The sequence below is a fragment of the Leptinotarsa decemlineata genome, unplaced genomic scaffold, assembly GCF_025532065.1.
Source record: "Leptinotarsa decemlineata unplaced genomic scaffold, Ldec_3_MD MMD2_tig00003736_RagTag_RagTag, whole genome shotgun sequence".
NCBI lineage: Eukaryota > Metazoa > Arthropoda > Insecta > Coleoptera > Chrysomelidae > Leptinotarsa > Leptinotarsa decemlineata.
In genome coordinates, this window is record NW_027412593.1 from 6,029,845 (window position 1) to 6,049,279 (window position 19,435).

Here is a 19,435-nt window from a genome sequence, read left to right on the forward strand (position 1 = left end):
TTGCCGACAACAGTGCTAGCACAAATACTGGATGTGGTCATATACTGTGTGTAGGGTCCTCTCAATTTGAATAAATACCTGGTCATCATCATGAAGTTCAGGTCTTCCCTTTCGGTTCAGAGATCCAGGGATGGAGCATAAATAGAATTTCATTAGAAAACAAGGTATCAATGAACTGCTGATGACAATATAAAAGTTTAAACAGACTTTTTACTATAAATAGCATTTTATAAATAATAACTTGCTTGCCAACTTCAAACAAACTGGCGAATACGGTCCATACTATTCTGTAACTTTTCATGGTTTCGAACGTAAACATACGAATATTTTATCAACTTACATTAGAAATGTCACACCGAAAAAAAAAACTTTATTTGCACTAATACTGAAACACACTAAAACAGAACACAACCAATTTGATTTAGAAAACTGAACATTGAATGCCTTTTTAAAAGAAGCGAACCCTACGAATACTGAATCACGACTAATACGCTTTGATTTATCTTTCTATAAGTTTACCATACTTCAGTCGTCACTCGGCGATTTGAATGCTCATTCCCTTGTTTTCTATACCTCAAACTTATTTTTTCTCCTAAATCACATTTCTCTTCTATGAAGTTTTCCACAACCCACTATTTAATGAGAATATTTTCTCTCATTTACATGTATGATGATAAATGAATGCAATTCCTTTCATTACTCATTTATTTCAAAAACAAAACATACAGATAACAAAATATAAACAATGTATATGAAAACAAAAAATATAGCTGTTTTTCCTAAAATGATAATGAAATAAAACTGATGGCAATGTGTATCCCACTTTATGAATACAGTGTTTATATCATATGAAGTTTCATGCTCTCGAAGAAATTTGTTATTGTAAAATCAGAAAAGTACTATTTTAGAGATTTGTGCTGATTTCAAATAACAAGATTAGTGAGTTCACCCGACCTTTATAATCGAATGTTGAAAAAATATTTCAATAACATCCTGAATTGCTTGGAAATCATTTTCTCGAAAAAAAGCAGCATTGAAAAATCAAATGTCTTCATCTTTCAACAGGATTTTGAAATATCACGAAAACACTCTAAGGTGCTTGGACTTCAAATTAGACAATTCTTCTTAAGTGGGATGCATTAATTGTATTTAACAATTTCGTATATTTATTAATTCATAATAACATACTTAGTTTAAATCATTAACCACATATAAAAACGTATAGGTTCATTTTCCTTATCTAATATGGCAACATTAAAGTTATATGGCAAATAAACAAAATTGAGTTTACTGGTTCGAAAAACAGACCAAAAACCGATAATATATCACAAACAAAGATAAATTGCATTACATAGAGATTTTTTTTAGCTACCTCCTATATTAATATAGCATAAATAATTATGCATATACAAAGTGTCTATATTACATTTTATAGTTACCATCCAAACATTAACCATTAGGTACGTATTTTACAAATAAACACACCTTTTTTGAGTCCAATTATTCATCTCATTGCACGTTTCCACATTTTATTATTATTTCAAAGTATACTAGTGATTGAATCTACCAGAAAATGTTTGTTTCGCAAAAAATAGTTATAAAAAAAATTGTCGTTATGAAGATGTATATTGAAGCGTTACATGTAAACTCTGAAACCTAATGTTTTTTTTTGTGTCAACGGCATCGACTACTTTGGTCATTAGCTTTGTGTTCTGGGTTGGCAATGTTAATAACTCCCTGAGCCACCTAGGGAGCATCATGGTAATTCGCAGTCTGTCAGTCATGTAACTTTGCAGAATTATCCCAACTTCAACTAGGTAAAATCTCTAGAGGAAAATGTCTAGTCCAGGTGGGAATTGAACTCACAACTTTTGATCGTGAGTCAAGCGCACGCACTACCACTGCGCAAATTTACGCTTTTGAATTTATTATTCAGTGTCTTGTCAGAATATCCACAGTCCCCTATCTCTAAATAAATATAAGATAGTGCATATTCTTGTGAAGCTGACCTTTTCAATTCAATCCGTTTATTGTCTTTTTCATTACTGGAATTTCTGAACGAGGCCACTGCATTTCACGATTTCTTCGAATGTCAAAGATAACGTTTTGGAAATACGCACATACATAGTAAATCTAAGATGTGAATCTACTAAAAGAGTTGGTTTCATTTCGTTTCATAATAGGCCTTTTCACCATAAGACGAGCGCAAGCGTAGCTGTCATATTCAAATGGCGGTAGTTCAAAACATTCCTACTGTTTTAATCGACAATGGCTGGGCAAGGAATATTATCTCTACAAACAAATAAATTATTGGAAAAAACAATTGATGGTGCTTCACTTGTTTATAATTCAGTTGAGGCTCATAATTGTGAACAATTAAAAAGGTGGTTAAAACGTCATGGGCGTCCGCAAAAAGGAAAAAAGTGAGCTGATTTAGAGGTTAGGTATCAGCATTTGTTTACTATCTATAAACATATATAAAAAAAATAGTATCTACAGTTTTATTCTTATTAATAATGTCAATTTATTTGATGTAATTGAAAATATATTTCAGTTGACAAGAGTATTACTTATGGAACTAATAAATAAATCAAGCTATTAATATTTTGAGTCTGTACATATGACATTATTAATTAGACAAATATGTAAATACTGAATTGAATATGTTTAGTAATTTTTATTAGAGGGAATATTTTAATACAACAAAATATATATGAAATTTACAGTCAAAAACGCAATAAGGAATAAGGTACGTATGTTGAAATTTCTGATAGCTTAAAGGATCAGGGTTTTGTTCAGTTGGACCACTTTCTTCAATGAAATGTAGTGAGCAAATAAAAGTATCCTTGGTAACATCATCAATAAATTTAAAGCCTTGGTCACTCCTGCCACATTTTTTCACCCATAATTCACATTTCGCACATGCTTTATTATGTAATTTGTTTGATGATTTGATTATTTTTTAGCGATATTCAAGACAAGGCTTTGGAAAATTTATAAAATAGTATGTGTTGGTTTTGAATGATTCGTATCATGTATCACTTTTACATACTGCATAACAACTCCGTTTTGTTGTTCCTTTTCGTACAGATAACATAATTATAATGAAGTATAAAATTTTTCTTCTGATTATATTGACTTACTACTTTTTTTTTTCACTTTTTTTACAATTAATGAACTTCCATTTATATTTTGATTTTTAAAACATGAGTTGCGGGCTCTTTAACATGGTTGTTTACAAAAAACAGTACGAAAAAGATGGCTGATACTGACGCATGCGCACAAAAAAATTGTGATGAAAAGGCCTATTCAATTCCAGTATATCTCTCCTTACGAAGACGCCATCTATGGGATCGACAGAGAACTCAATCTTCGAATATAAAATTCAAATAATAGCCAATTCGGACAGTTTATAGGTTGAAATTAATTGAATAGAGTTTCGATCTTAGATGTTGCAGTAGCCCTTTCACTGTTAAACTTTAAAATTAATTTAAAATATAATAATTATTAAAAGGTTTCACATAATCCTTTCGCTTCCTAGCACCTTGGAACAGCATTTCAAACTAGAAAGTTCTAATCAGTTGAGGTTTACATACCTACTGACAGTAGAATATATCAGAAGTACCTGGCAAACTATAGGTGCCTTTTGTTATGAGGTTCAGTAGAATAAACTTCGAACTCACTTTTTTAGAACCTTTTCATAAGGAAACCCTCGTCCTTGTGGAATTTCGTAGACCGTTTTTACAGCTTGATATAACAAAATAACGCCAATATCTCACTCTTCCTCATAAACAGAGTAAAATTAAAAAAAAAAGAATTTTACACAAACTGATTCAGAAATGGAAAAGCCATATATGTTCAAAGAAGTAATGTACAAAATACAATATATAAAAACATATAGTAAATTATAACTTAAGAATCAGTAAAAAGATTCACTCAAGTAAAAATATAAAATAGATAATCAGTGTCGCTATTTTTATTCGGGTTTGAAGGCCGTCGAAAGCCAGCTTCCTCAGAGGTTCATACATATTGAGTTTTATCTCCAATAAAATCAAGATGTATGAACCTCTGAAGAAGCTAGCCAGTGAAACGTCTAGAAGAAATTTCAAAAATCGACGGCTTTCAAACCCGAATAAAAATAATGACACTGAAAACCTAGGCTGCGAAAGCCTGAACCATTTTGTCTACACAATTTTTTCAAAACTGAAAATTAGTTTCGTTAATAAAATATTTAGAAGATTTTTTTATATACAGATTGTTTACCAGAAATTGATTTTACTTTATTCATTTATCTGAAAATGAACAGCATGCCGATTTTATTTTGATAAGTTTATTGGCACATATAAAAAAAAATTTGTTTTCTGGTCGACATAAGAAAGACAATAGAACACTCTCTCTTTTTCAATTTATATAGTTGAATGCAAATGAGTGAATTGTTTGTCATCAGATTGGATCAATCTGTCTAATAAAAATCAAGGTGTGATGCTTTGGTATATCAAGTTTGATTTGACAACTTAAAGTTACTGTGAAAACAAAGTACTCATAGCTTTGGCATAACACTGGTGTCAAACATTTCGACACTTTTCTAAACTCATTTCAAGTTTTACAAACTTGCAGCATTTTGAATATCACTCTTCCTTGTTGGAATGAATGGCCCTACATCCATTTGGTATTGTGCATGTGGATCATATGAGTTTTGAGATAACTTTTATGCCTAGTTTTAAACCTACACTTTTTACACTTATACATTGTTACCTCATTCGGATTCCTATGCAGCATCATGTGCGTCTTCAGATACCCTTTGGATTTTGTCTGGAATTCGCACTGTGAACAAGAATACATTTGAACTTCGTCTTTGCTTTTATGCACATACAATATATGGGTGTCCAAATAGTTTTTATGTTTAGTCTCGAAGTTACACTCCCAGCACTTGTACATGACGCAGTCTTCAGGAGCCATATGAACCAACATATGACGCTTCAGGTAGTGTTTGAATTTTGTTTGGAAATCGCATTCCGTACACCTGTGCATCGTTACCTCGTCTGGACTCTTGTGTGTGAGCATATGAGTTTCCAAGTAACTTTTGTGTCTGGTTTTGAAGGGACACAAGTCGCATTTGTGCAAAACCAACTCGTCCGGGTTTTTGTGTATTTGCATGTGAGTCTTGAAGAGGTAAGCCTTTGACTTGGTTTGGAACTCGCACTGATTACAAGAGTACATTACCAGTTCATCAGGGTTTTTGTGGACCATGCTATGAGTTTCCAAGTATTTCTTATGTCTGGTACGAAAGGAGCACTGCTCACACTGGTACATGGGTATCTCATCAGGATTCTTGTGGATTATCATGTGCTTGGTGAGATAATACTTGAATTTGGTTTTGAAACTGCATTCGTTGCATTTATGCATTGGTATTTCACCTGGATTCTTATGGGTTAACATATGGGTTTTCAAATAGGACTTAGATTTTGTTTGAAAATCACAAATGGCGCAACGGTGCATTGGAATGTCACCAGGATTCATATGAATCTTCACGTGGGTTTCTAAGTACTTTTTATGCTTTGTTTGAAAAATACAGAACTCGCATTTGTGCATTTTAATCTCATCTGGGCTTTTGTGTATCAACATGTGAGTCTTCATGTAGCTCTTGAATTTGGTTTTGAAATCACAAACTTTGCATTGGTGCATCTCACAATCATCTGGATCTTTGTGAACCAGCATGTGGGTTTCAAGATATCGTTTGTGTTTTGTCTTGAACATACACATGGCACAAGAATACATCATTATCTCATTTGGATCCGTGTGCATCATGTTTTTGTGAATTTTTATGCTGTATTTGTACTTAGTCGTGAAGGTGCACAGTGGACAGTGGTAATACGTTACACCGTCAGCATCAGCACGAACCTGCAGTTTTCTGCAAAATACAAAGAGTGAATAAAGATTTTCGTTAATAGCGAACTTTGGATAAGTATTCTAGATTGCTACAATCAAACATGACATAAAATTTAATAAACATATTAATAGCTCTACTGAAGATTAAACATATATAGCAGTACAGTCTGGCGCTCACAGATTGCAGGGTTTTAAAAGGGGTAAAACTAATTTTTTCTTTCAAGTTAGTTCAATTTTAAAATATTCCTGTTATTAGTCATAGGAAAACGTATAAGTATTTTATTTTTTCTGTCACTGCTTATAATTGTAATGTCAAACATATTACAGAGTTGGAACCAAAGATAAATTGGACAAGTTGGAGAAATCTGGAATTTATAAGTTTAATGGTCTGGAGTGTTTTAGTGTTTATGTGGGACAATGTGGTCGAAATTTCTCAAAACGGTATGTTGAACATGAAAGGTCCTTCTGACTAGGTAATAATGATTCGACGTTTTCAAACTATTTCTTGGAATGCAACTACAAGTTCCCGAATCTAAACGATACGGAAATTTTGCACTACGCAAGGAAGGGTTGCAAATTCAAATATAAATTCATAAGCATAAACATTGCGGGTGCAACCTGTTGAATGATCAAATCAATCTAGTTTACTCACTGGGTTTCAAATTAGCGTATCCATATTGTCACAGGTAAACGAAATTCAGTTACTCAAAGTTATGTACCTCTGTTATTACCTACAGTGGGGTTATGTAAGTGCTAATGTTTTCAATTATTTTTTGTTTAATGTATAAGTTTGAAAATGTTAGTTACAAATAAAAGCGTTATAAAACAAAGAAAGTTTCAATTCTCATTTTTCAATCCAAAATTGCCTTTGCAAAATATTACTTACGTTAAAGGTTTCTTCTGTTCCACAACTTCTTTAGGCTGATTCAATTCAAGTAAATCAGTAGGTACAAAATCGGAATTACCCATATCTTCATTATGGTCTCCATTGACTTCACCATCCATTTCTATTTTTGGAAAAGCAAATTCCAAAACGTTGAACAGATCAATTTGATCTTCTGATTTTGTTTCCTCATAGTAATTTTTAATTTTCTGTTCGACATTCAAACTGTTCACCATGAAGGTGGAGGCTTTTTCTAGAAAGTTGAAGCACATTTGACACACAACTGGTTCTTTGGTAATTTTCGGATCCTAGAAACAAAATTAAAAATATATTTGTTTCGACATGACTTTCCTCAATTGCAGAATCTGAAACTTAAACTCAAGTATGTAATGATGAAAACAAATTTTGTGGTACTCGTTAATGCCATAATCAAGAATGTTGACCAAAAAAGGTTTTCCAAGGCTCACAAATAAGGCTGCAACAATCGACCTGAAAATTAACTCTTGCAGAAACGACCAAATCAGCTGTATTATGCGGATACTTGTTATTTATTTCATAATCAAACCATTAACTTTACTCATCAATAAATATTTTCAAAGATATTTGAAACAGCTGAAGTTTTACCACTTTAGAAAAAAAGGTGACCCTGGTATTATAAATATCTATAAATCCATTTCCATGTTATCTTCTCTCTGTAAACTCTTAGAAAACACTTTTTATGAAAGAGTGATTGAATTTTAACTCAAGCACAATATATTTAGTGATGATGATGAAAATGAATGTAAACAGTTGAATAGTTTGGGGATTTTTAGGTTGAACCGATATCCACAAGTTTTTTTCATGAAGTACTTCTAATGAAAAGATCATGGCTTTTTTTTGACTCCATTGGAAATGTCACCAACAATCCTTTGGAGAATCAAAAAACAGGTAATGTTGAAAGGTATAAACCAATTTGTTTGCCAACTGGATTCAAAAAAATTTGAGAATACAACTCAAAATGTCATGAATTTCACTAGTTCGGACTTCCATTGTCTACTATATAAAATGATTTGAAATCCCTGAAACAAGTAAAAAAGAATAATTAAAAAAAGAATAGTTGAAAATAACAATTATATTAAGCAACAATAAACCTGAAATGAAATGATAGTGAAATAACCTACAAGTAAAAATATAATAATTGAATAAATAAAAGTTGAAGGAATCAGTCCAGTCATCACCCGAAGACGATTGTAAATACCAACAATCGAAACGTCGTGAACTAACGTGACTTGGAATCTCTACATTTTTTATTTTTATTATTTTCTTTTTTCATTCCTTCAATTTTTATTTATTCAATTATTATATTTTTACTTGTAGGTTATTTCACTACCATTTCATTTCAGGTTTATTGTTGCTTAATATAATTGTTATTTTCAACTATTCTTTTTTTAATTATTCTTTTTTACTTGTTTCAGGGATTTCAAATCATTTTATATAGTAGACAATGGAAGTCCGAACTAGTGAAATTCATCACGAAACATTGTCAATCACCTTCAATCAAAATGTCATATTACCCTTCATCATGATAAAGGCTTTCATAACGCCTAATGACCTTTTTCCTACGTCAAACAAAGAGGGATTTTCATCTCAAGAAGCTATGGATACCGTTCAAAACCATGTTATCAAGATAATCAACTTCAAAGGTCGGTCGGTGGCCAGGCGGTTCGACGCGGGTGCTTTGTTCACTCACTCGAATTGACTGCCGTGTTGGTCGGTGGTTCAAGCCCTAGTCTGAACTATCGATTTTAACTTGCTATCGTCCAACCCGTGTTAGGAATCACACGTCAAAAGGTAAGACCTCGTTAATCCTTAGCTCGAACAAGTTTCGACCTTTGAGGGTTGTCGTTCGTAGGGTTGCGACAGCTGGTTAACGGAAAAACAGATTCTAAAGTAGAAAAACTGATGAAAATTGGTTGGAAGACACAACCATATGACTACAGTCAACATCTACAAAAAAAAAATACAACAAATTTGAAACAGGATTTGTTGTATCAGGAGAACGAAATAATTATTTTATATAATTTAATTTCCTACCTATTTTATATCTCTCGATCAGACTTCAGAATCAATAAGTTATTTTTGTTGCCAAACAAAATGGATAATTGAAAGTTACGAAAGCAATATAATCTTAAAAAATTATTGGAAAAATACAGAATTAGTTATTACATAATTCATTTAAAAATCCAAAAAATCGTTTTTCTTTATTCAGATCATAGAATCAATTTTTGATTTTGAAAAAATCATTTTCACCAACTACGCTTACAATACAATAATAATACAAAAGTTCCTCAGGGCTTGATCCTTGGTCTTCCCATATTTTTATTAATCATTAATGAACTACCACTACATCTGATTAAATTAAATATTACACTTTACGTGGATTATACAACAAGCTATCGATGGAAATTCAACTAAAATTACTCAAGTATATCATCTGAAGAATTTAGCGAATGGTATGCTAAAAACTCTTTGATTCTAAATAACGCTAAATCAGTATGTATGCAATTTTCTACATGACCTATAAATGTAATAAATGCTTTATTTCATATAAAAATTTATAAGGATGTGATCAGTTTGTCTGAAACGACCAAATTTTTATTGGAATCATATTTGGTTTCAAATGTGAGCTGAAAAACCAATATTGATTTTATCTCAAAAATGTGAACAGGAAGTACCATCTATATCTCATAATTGCTTAGCGTTTAATATGTCCTTATTTATTCTCAATTATCCTAAAATGTTATACAGTCGGCAATACTCATCAAGCCCAGAGTTTCATGTAGAACATATTTTCAAAATAATGATCTCATTATATTACCAAGTATTTATATTGGGTACAACAAAAATTCATTGTATGCCGCGCCATTCAGTTTTTTCTGGGGTGAGAAATTTGAAATTTGGTACGAATATATAGTTCCTTCTAACTGATATTTCTAATGAATACCTTTTCCTCTTTAACCAAAAATAAACTCAAGTATTTGAAAGAAACCTGCATATTTTTAGACCATTTAACAGGATATGAAATTATCTTTTCAAACAATATAATACAAATGATCATTTCCTTTCAAAATGCGGCGCTATGATGTTATCTATTGAAATATTCTCAAATAACTTGAAGTGAGAAACAAAATACTGTATAATATAATAATTGTTGTGAAAGATTGCCAGAAACCTCAGAGAAAACTAGTATCCCAAATTATGTTTTGCAAATAAAAGATTAAAATAGAGTGACAAACAATAACTTGGTCTTATGTAAACCTTTTGAAAAATTTGAGGTCAGTAAAACATCTTGTTTAATGTACTAGAAGCTTTCTCCAATGACGAGCCCAAATTATCCTTCATGAAAGTTTGATAACTCCCAGATCATTGGATGAAAAGGAATTCTGAAAGCATCTCAGTTCAAGCTGAAACATCTACAAAAACTATTCCTTGTAATCCAGATATATTTTTATAATTTTACAAATTATATTCCGTGTTGGGAATCACACGTTAAAAGATAAGACTTAGTTAGTCCTTAGCTCGCACAAGTTTTGACTTTTGAGAGTTGTTGTTCAGCTGCTTAACGGAAAGATATTTTAAATAGATTAAGATATCCTCAACATAGTTCAGGAAACAGAACATTATACCAGAAGTATAAACTACTTCACTGTTCTTCGCAAAAATACTTCAAGAAAAATTTAAAAACTAGAAAACAGACCAACTATTGAAAAAAATAAAACTATTTGTTAAAAAAAATCTGTTTTACCATTAACCAGCTGTCTCCCCCTACGAATAACAACCTTCAAAAGTCGAAAATTGTGCAAGAAGAGGATTAACGAAGTCTCACCTCTCACGTGCATTTCCTGGCACGTCCTATCGACACAAGAACTCTTTAAAACCTTCAACTGAATGAAATTCAGAGTTAAAATTTAGTAGGTAAGTTATTTATCAAATGTTATCCACCCTGGGTATATTCATAGATATCGAGGGAGCGTTTGATAAAACAACCTTTCCAACAATTACCCAGCAACTACACTCCAGGAATGTATCTCTGGTAGTAGGAGAATGGATACTCAAGATACTCTCTAGTAGAGCAATAAGTATCAATGTAGAAAACATCACAGTGAGAGGACTGGTCATGAGGGGATGTCCACAGGGAGGGGTCTTATAACCCCTTCTTTGGAATATAGTTCTGGATACCCTGATTAATCACTTTAACAATAATGGATACTACACAATGGGCTCATTCAGGCTAATTTAGTTATTTATTGAAAATTATATATTATAAAAGTAAATCATCTCCCAAATATCCCACAAAATTTTCCGGTTTTTATGTCAATTAACAACTGAGCAAGAGCAATTGAAAATGTGATATCGCCCGCGGTACATCCTGACGTCACAACAAGCAATGAGCTTCGAGCGGTGGCAATCGGGCCTTTAGTAGGAGATTATGAATCGCTGCCATCGTCGGATTTTGTTTCATTTGCTGACTGGTTTGAAAACACCACTGTTACATATTCACGCAGCTGATACACTGCAGTAAACAACACACAACTTGCTCTCTACGGCTTCAGTATACGTATGTATTTCGCTTATCCGCCAGCACTGGCGGCTGATGTGACGTCAAGTTTGACCACGCACCGCTTCGGTGAACGCCACATTCAACTATTAATTTGAAGGGGAAGATAAAGAGTGAAAATTCGGATTTTTTGCAGATGTATTATTTGAAGTATAAACTTTCAAATAATGAAATGAAAAATTTGGTAAATGAGCCCATTGCATATGTAGATGACATAGTTATCATGCATACCAGCAAATTTGTGAACACACTGTGCGATAGAGCGCAGGATTGGCTCAAATTTATAGAAACATGGTGTAAGGAACACTCATTGTTGATCAATCCCAAGAAGACTGAGATGGTCCTTTTCACCAGGAAAAGAAGTTCATCAGGCTTAAATCCTTCCGAAATCTTCAAAAGCAAACTAAACTTCTCTGAAGAGGTGAAATACCTTGGTACTATCCTCGACAGGAAGCTAACATGGAACTCTCACCCACAGAGTGGAGCAAAAAGAGCATATGTGGCTTATGAGCAATGTCGGAGGACAATGGGACGCCCATGGGGTATTTCACCCCGTCTGTTAACGTACGGAGCCATTGCATGGGGACCGAAAGTTCTACAAGCAAGGGCTATCTAAAAATTATATCAAATACAGCGATTGATTCATTTAAACATCACATGAGCCATGAGAACAACACCAACCGCGCAATGGAATTAATTACTGGTCTGACCCCTCTGGGTCAGAATTGGGATTTCGTTGATTGTAATGAATTGAGTATAAACAAAAAAAATGATGACATTAACGCTCCAAAATACAAATTACGAGGCTATAGTTAAAGAAACGAAAGTAGCAGAATCGAATGCTAATAGATGGCTGACAAATAATAAATTAATTGAATACTAATAAAACGCAATATTACTTCCATGTGACCAATTGTACATCCTCCTTGGGAGGATGTACAATTGGTCACATGTGGCCTAAGTGCTGCGGGCCTACACTCACCCTTCCTACTCTACAGATACAGATCATTGTTATGAAAATGGAAAAATTAACCATTTTTATTATTTTAACTGATATTAATTTTTTGAATTGTAATATGTTCCAAACATTTCATAAATTCAAATATACATATTTTATTAGTAATGTAAGTCACAAAAAGGATTTGAAGCTATATAACTTCTATTTAATTATATGCGAGCGCTTTCGACAGCTGGTTTTGCTATCATCATTTAGGCTCTACTCAAACTGAACGTGTCATCCTGTTGTATGTCCTTTTATACTATTAAATGTCTTTTACGCTAAGGTTAACCTTGTGTATGTGATGCCGTATGTGATTTTCTCTTCAAAGTGTAGTTCAAAGTGAAGGAAGAATACAATATTTAATATTAAATGATACAGAATTTTATGCTGTTTATTTGAAACTAGTGGATGAAGTTTGCTAAAAGAGTTTAAATGAACTGCATTAACATTTAATTTATTGCAGTGCCTACAAAAAGTGTATAAAAAAAAGGACAATTGTGATAAGTATTCAAAATAAAAAGTTATTCGCTTATCTTCCATTTTTTTATACGGACGAATTTCATAGTCCAGGTGCTTTAGGATTATTTTAACTATAAATTATGGAATGTGTCACCTGTAAAGAAACTTCTGCTGAACCGACTCTAGCATGTGATAGCTGTCAAAGACCCACTCATAGAGAATGTTCGGGCCTGAACGCTAGTGAGATGAAGGTGATGGACCTAAAGGGTAAAAGAATTCTCAAGTTCTACTGAGAGGATTGTCAAAACGGAATTCGACTCATTCCCAAATTAATTGTTAAAATAGACAACTTGGAAGCTAAGATAGAGAAATTGAAAAATTCAGCAGTTTCAGTAAAACCTGTTACGGAAGAAATGCAAAGTAGAGAAGACTGGATTTGTGAGATGGTGGACCGACAATCGCGCACTTCAAACATTATTATCTTCAATATTAATGAATCAAAATTGAAAACTCAACCGGAAAGAATGTCTGAAGATATCAAATCTGTGGAAAATGTTCTGAAAAATTATAACAATATTGATAAGAGCCAGTTGAAAATGTTCAGGCTGGGAAAGTATACTGCTAATAAAATTAGACCCATAAAAGTTATTTTAAAATCATCAGATGATGCAAAGTTCATCTTGAAAAATAAACATTTTTGTGATATTCCCAGTATCAGAATATATGGGGATCAAACTAAGGCACAGCGTGCATATTTTCAACTTATTAAGGAAAATCTGAAAAATATGATTGAAAATGGTTACAATAATAAAACAATTAAATTTATAAACAATAAACCAACTATTGTGGATAAACAGGATCTAAAAAATGGTCAGTAAGCCCTAATATACTATATAATTCAGATATTATCTATTTTAATGCTCAAAGCATTGTAAAAAATCGTGATCAAATTCAAGAATGTATTGCGTGCTACTATCCTAAGCTCATTTTACTGAGTGAAACCAGAACTACCATAGATATTGAAGATAACGAAATTTGCATTAATAATTATAATTATGTTCGCTGTGACTCTAATAGTAGATTTACGGGTGGTGTTATTTTGTATATTAGAAATGACATTCATTATTCTGTATTCAAAACATTCAAACTACAAGATAACTATTGGTGCACAATATTAAGAATTGATTTCATTACGAAAATTTATTTTGTTGGATGTTTGTATCATTCACCACCAAGTTCTAATGCAAAATTTATTGAGGATTTGGAATCTATTTGCGATAGTCTGTTTACTTCGAATAAAAATTGCATTGTAGTTGGAGATTTTAATATAGATCTGCTTACTAATTCTTTTTATGGTGAGAAAATGAAAAACCTTCTACTATCATATGGAATTGAACAATGTGTAAATGATCCCACCCGAGTTACAAATACTAGCGAAACACTAGTTGATTATGTCTTGAGTAATATTAATAATTTAAAAACTGAAGTTCATAATTGCCCCAAAATCACTGATCACTCGATAATATCAGTCAATTCAATTAATAGCATCAAATTTGAAGTTGATGTGAAGCAATTCAGAAAACTTAATGTTAAAAATTTAGATAATATTAAAATTAGTCTTATGATGCAAACTTTCAATTTGGACTCCGCTAATGTTGAAATTATTTATCGTGATCTCTTGGAAAAATGTGAAAAAGTAATCAACGATATGGCGCCTATAGAACAGTGTCGATATAAGTCAAATATTCCATGGTTCGATTATGAAGTATTTGATAAAATTCAATTAAGGGACAGAGCTTACAGAGATTTCCGAAATAACTCTAATAATGAAACTCAAAGTAAATGGCAAATTTTCAAACGGTTTAGAAATGAGGTGACAAACCTTCTGAAAGTAAAGAAAAGGCAGTACTATTTTGATAAGATTGATATATTCAGAAACAATCCAAAAGAAATGTGGAAAACACTAAAAAAAATAGTTAATAAAAATGATCTGAACACTCCACTCAATATAATTTTTGATACATCAGATGGGCAAAAAACTATAAAAGACAACTTAGAAATAGCACAAAGTTTTAATCACTACTTTATTGAAAGCATTCACAGTATAGTTCATAGTATAAATATTAATGAAGACTGGACCAACTTAAATAATAATTTATACATGCCATTCGATAAATTTGAAGTACTCACAATGCCTCACTTACGAAAAATAATCCGCGGCATGAACAATAAATTTTCTATTCATGAAATATTGAACTGTAGGATGTTAAAGGAGATATTTGAAACTATAGGACATGCTATTCTAAATTTCGTTAATACATCGTTAACTACTGGTGAAATTCCACAAAGTTTGAAAATTAGCACTATTGTACCAATTCAAAAAGTTCCTAATACCAATAAAGCTGATGAATTTCGCCCAATCAATACATTACCACCTATCGAAAAATTACTCGAAGTGGCTGTATACGATCAGTTATTACATCATGTTGAGTCAAATTGTATTTTAATGAATAATCAGTCAGGATTTCGAAAACAGTTTTCATGCGAGTCCGCGTTACAATTAACTTTATGCCATATAAAAACTCAATTGGATAATAAGAAATATGTAATTACTGTGTTCCTTGATCTGAAGAGAGCATTCGAAACCATTGATCGTAAAATATTGTTGAATAAACTCAAGCAATATGGGATAAGGGGCAAGGTATACCAATGGCTAAATAACTACCTCCAGCAACGTAGCCAAAGGGTACATTTCAAGTCTGAAGTTTCGTCTGAGTTAGATAATGATGTTGGCATTCCACAGGGAAGTGTTTTGGGCCCATTATTGTTTCTATTATACATTAATGATATTAACCTCTTTGTGGAATGCGAATTCATTAACCTCTTTGCTGATGATACCTTAATTGCTTGTAGTGACGTCTGCCTAGATACGGCTATTCAAAAAATGAATAATGTTTTACAATCAATTAGCAAGTATTTGAGTTTGAATAAATTGAAATTGAATGTGTCTAAAAGTCAGGCTATGATATTCACAAGTAAATACAGATATGATACCATTAATATTAATAGCCTTAACCTAAACATCAATAATGAACAAATTGAAATTGTATCGAATATCAAGTATTTGGGCTTCCAGTTGGATAACTTTCTGAACTTCAATACCCATTTCAATTATATTCATAAAAAAATTTCAAAAAAACTTTATTTTTTCTCTCGTATAGCCCAGGAATTATCAACCGAAACAAAAATCACGGTATATAATTCAATTATTCAGCCGCATTTTGATTATTGCTCATCAGCCCTGTTTTTGTTTGATCTTACTAAGCTGAATATGCTACAAAAACTTCAAAATCGTGGCATGAGAATAATTCTGAGAACTAATCGTCTCACCCCCATAAGATCTATGTTAGCAACGCTTGATTGGTTCTCAGTCGAAAAAAGATTGTATTATTTCACAATGATTTTTGTATATAAAATATTGAATAACCTGGCTCCTGCTTACTTTCATACATTAATAATATTGAATAGAGACATTCACACTTATAACACTCGGGGTAAAAATGACATTCACATTAGCAGCACTGCTTATCGCAGTACTATGAACTCTTTATTTTTCAAAGGTTTCCAAGAATTTAATAAACTACCAGACTTCATTAAAACATCATCGTTGAATTTGTTTAAAAAACAATTGAAAGAACTTATTAAGATGAAATAGATATCGTACTGAAAGCAATTCTTGTAATTTTTGTAATTCTACTAATTCTATTAATTCTATTTTTAAAATTGTGATTTTCGTATATTATTGTTGCATTGTATTTCTTTTTTTGTGTTTGTCTAATGTTGTATATATACACCGTTGATTTAATTGGGATATATATGTATATTAGGGTTACCTATTTTTAAATAAAGATCTATCTATCTACGGTCCGAACGCCTCAATGCAGGTACTCCAGGTTCTTTAGGTAAATTTGCCTGTATTTGGGTTACATCAGGTACTATTCTTTGTGTTGGATCTTCTCTAGGTTTACTGTTTCTAGGAGTGTGTATTGATTTGTTTAATACATTGAATGTTAGGTCTTGTTGTGTTTTGATTTGTACTTGTTCCTCGATAAGTGATTTATGACTGTTAAATTTCTGGATGTTTAACTTTTCCCAAATGTCCATACGGTTTCCCTTATTGACTTGTTTTATGAGTTTTATGTTCTCTGGTGGGGGGAAATTATGTTCGTTTTGTTTGCGAGGTTTGATTTATATACTATTGGGTTTATGTATGCCTTTTTGTGCTCATCGTACCTTTGGATCATTTTTTCTTGGTTTGGTCGATATAGAATTTGTTGCAGTCTGAGCATTGTATGCTGTATACCCCGTTTTGGTTTTTGTCTTCTTCTTTTTCATAGCTGTTTATTTTTTGTGTTATTTTCGTGTTTGGCTTGTTGATGTTCAATGGCTTGAAGACGTTTGTTAGTTTTTTGATTTGGTATCCTACGTACGTAAATGCTGTCCATCATGTGTTGTTTTGTCTGTTGGGGTGGCTTGATCCTTGTTCCGTATTTTTTGTTTGATTCTGTTTTCTAATTTATCTAATACAGGCAAATTTACCTAAAGAACCTGGAGTACCTGCATTGAGGCGTTCGGACCGTATAAAAGGACATACAATAGGATGACACTTTCAGTTTGAGTAGAGCCTAGATGATGATAGCACGACCAGCTGTCGAAAGCGCTCGCATATAATTAAATAGAAGTTATAAAGCTTCAAATCCTTTTTGTGACTTACATTAATATTAAAATAGTGAAAATAAAGGAAAATTAGTTGCATCATTCAAATAAAATAAACATCATGTATTTTTGGGAAAGAAAGTTTTTGACTTTCTACTACTTCATCTTGATGCAAAAAAAAAGGATGAGGGAATCTTCCAAAGAAAGGAAGGAAGTAATCAATTTGAAAATAAGTAACTCTATACATGGATGTGTAGATCATGCAAAGAAGTAACTTTCAGACACAAACTGAAAGAAAGTCCTCCTGAAACAGCTACTTTCATATAAACATTGAATTATACGAAAGAAAAAAATTCTTTCAAAACAAATACTTCTATATGAACACTGAATTATACAGAAGATACTTTTCTCTACTCAATTTGTATTTCAAACATTCGTTGTGGAATAAAAATCAGATATCATTCACATGAGTTCTACTTTAAATAAATGGTAACAAATTGCACTTACATGGAACACTGTCATCCTCACTGGTATACATAGATGTTTCGCCTTAAGACACTTGTCCCAAGGCTCTTCAGTAAACATTATACAAAATAACCTCTTCAATTCATACATCATGTAATTTCTTGCAACTTCATCTTTGAGTTTAGTAACGAGTAAATTGTTTGTACCTAATTTCTAGTTTCGATATTTGATCAAATGAATGTAATACATACCACTTCTGGAAGTACAATTTGAAGCATGGCAAGAATATTATCCAATGGGGTGAAACTATCATCAATAAAGACAAGACAAAGTCTGCATATTTTTATTTGTTTTTCTGCTATTTCGACACATTCACCTTCTACGGATTCACCATGTTCACTCGTGGAAGCTTCAGGTTTCATTTCTTCTGTTTCTTCAGTTACATTTACATCTTCCTTTTCACAAGAGGATATTTTATTTTCGATTCTCATCATCCTTCTTTTTTTATGTTTTAGCCTCATGATTCTAAAATATGTGTTAGGAACAAAAAAATTTCATTCCAAATCCTAATAGAATTACTGATACAAATTAATGTAAACAAGAAGACTGAATAAAATTATTAAAATTATAGTTAGGTTACGTCGTCTGTCATTTTTTAATCAAAATTCGGAATGCCTAGATTTTGCTGACATGGAACATGGAACAAACACGGAACATGGAACAAACACGGAACATGGAACAGACACGGAACATGAAACAAACATGGAACATGAAAAATTATAGCAAACATCAACAAATATTTTAACATAAAAACAACAATAAAAATTAATTGTCGCTCCGGTTTTTATTTTATTTTTGAAATAAATGTATATTTCTTTAACATTCTTTTAAAGTTTTCACTTTTTCGGAGAATAAGATGTTCAATTTGTCAGTAAAAGATACTTTTAAGAAGTTTTTTCGAAATGAAAGCAAAATTGTATGATTTGTTTAAATTTGCCCCCCAAACAACTAAATTATTAAATTTAAACATGTAACGAATGAAGGGTGGTCTTATAAAAATAAAAATCAAACTTTTTGTTTTCTAATTGTAAGAGGTGTTCTCTTAGATATCGTCTTCAATATTTAGACACTATCTTAGATTACTGTTCCAATTATTATCTAGTGTCTGAACCTAGTTTGGATTCAACAATTAGAGTCTACCACATTAGACCAATTCTTTAATTCATCGACGAGTCCACTTATTGATCTGATGAATTCATCAATTGATTCATTCGAAAAGTTAGGGCGTTCCTACTGGTTGACGCAATCAGAAAATTCCTTTTGAATTTTTGAACTCCCATATTTTTAGCTGAAAGCTGATGGGCGCAAGCAATCACAGAATTTTAATGCCCATATGTTTTATGTCAATGTCAAATAATCTTTTGTT

The 19,435-nt window shown here is 32.0% G+C and overlaps 1 protein-coding gene across 1 annotated transcript; it reads right to left on the reverse strand.

Moving 5' to 3' along the window:
* Positions 1–687: 687 nt before the first annotated feature.
* On the reverse strand, positions 688–18,677 carry LOC111503597 (uncharacterized). The gene is made up of 3 exons (XM_074178356.1): positions 18,261–18,677; positions 6,776–7,080; positions 688–5,911 (listed from the first exon to the last, which is right to left on the reverse strand). The coding sequence occupies exons 1-3, from the start codon at positions 18,528–18,530 to the stop codon at positions 4,657–4,659; spliced, it is 1,830 nt and encodes a 609-aa protein (XP_074034457.1). The 5' UTR covers positions 18,531–18,677; the 3' UTR covers positions 688–4,656.
* Between the last annotated feature and the right edge of the window lie 758 nt (positions 18,678–19,435).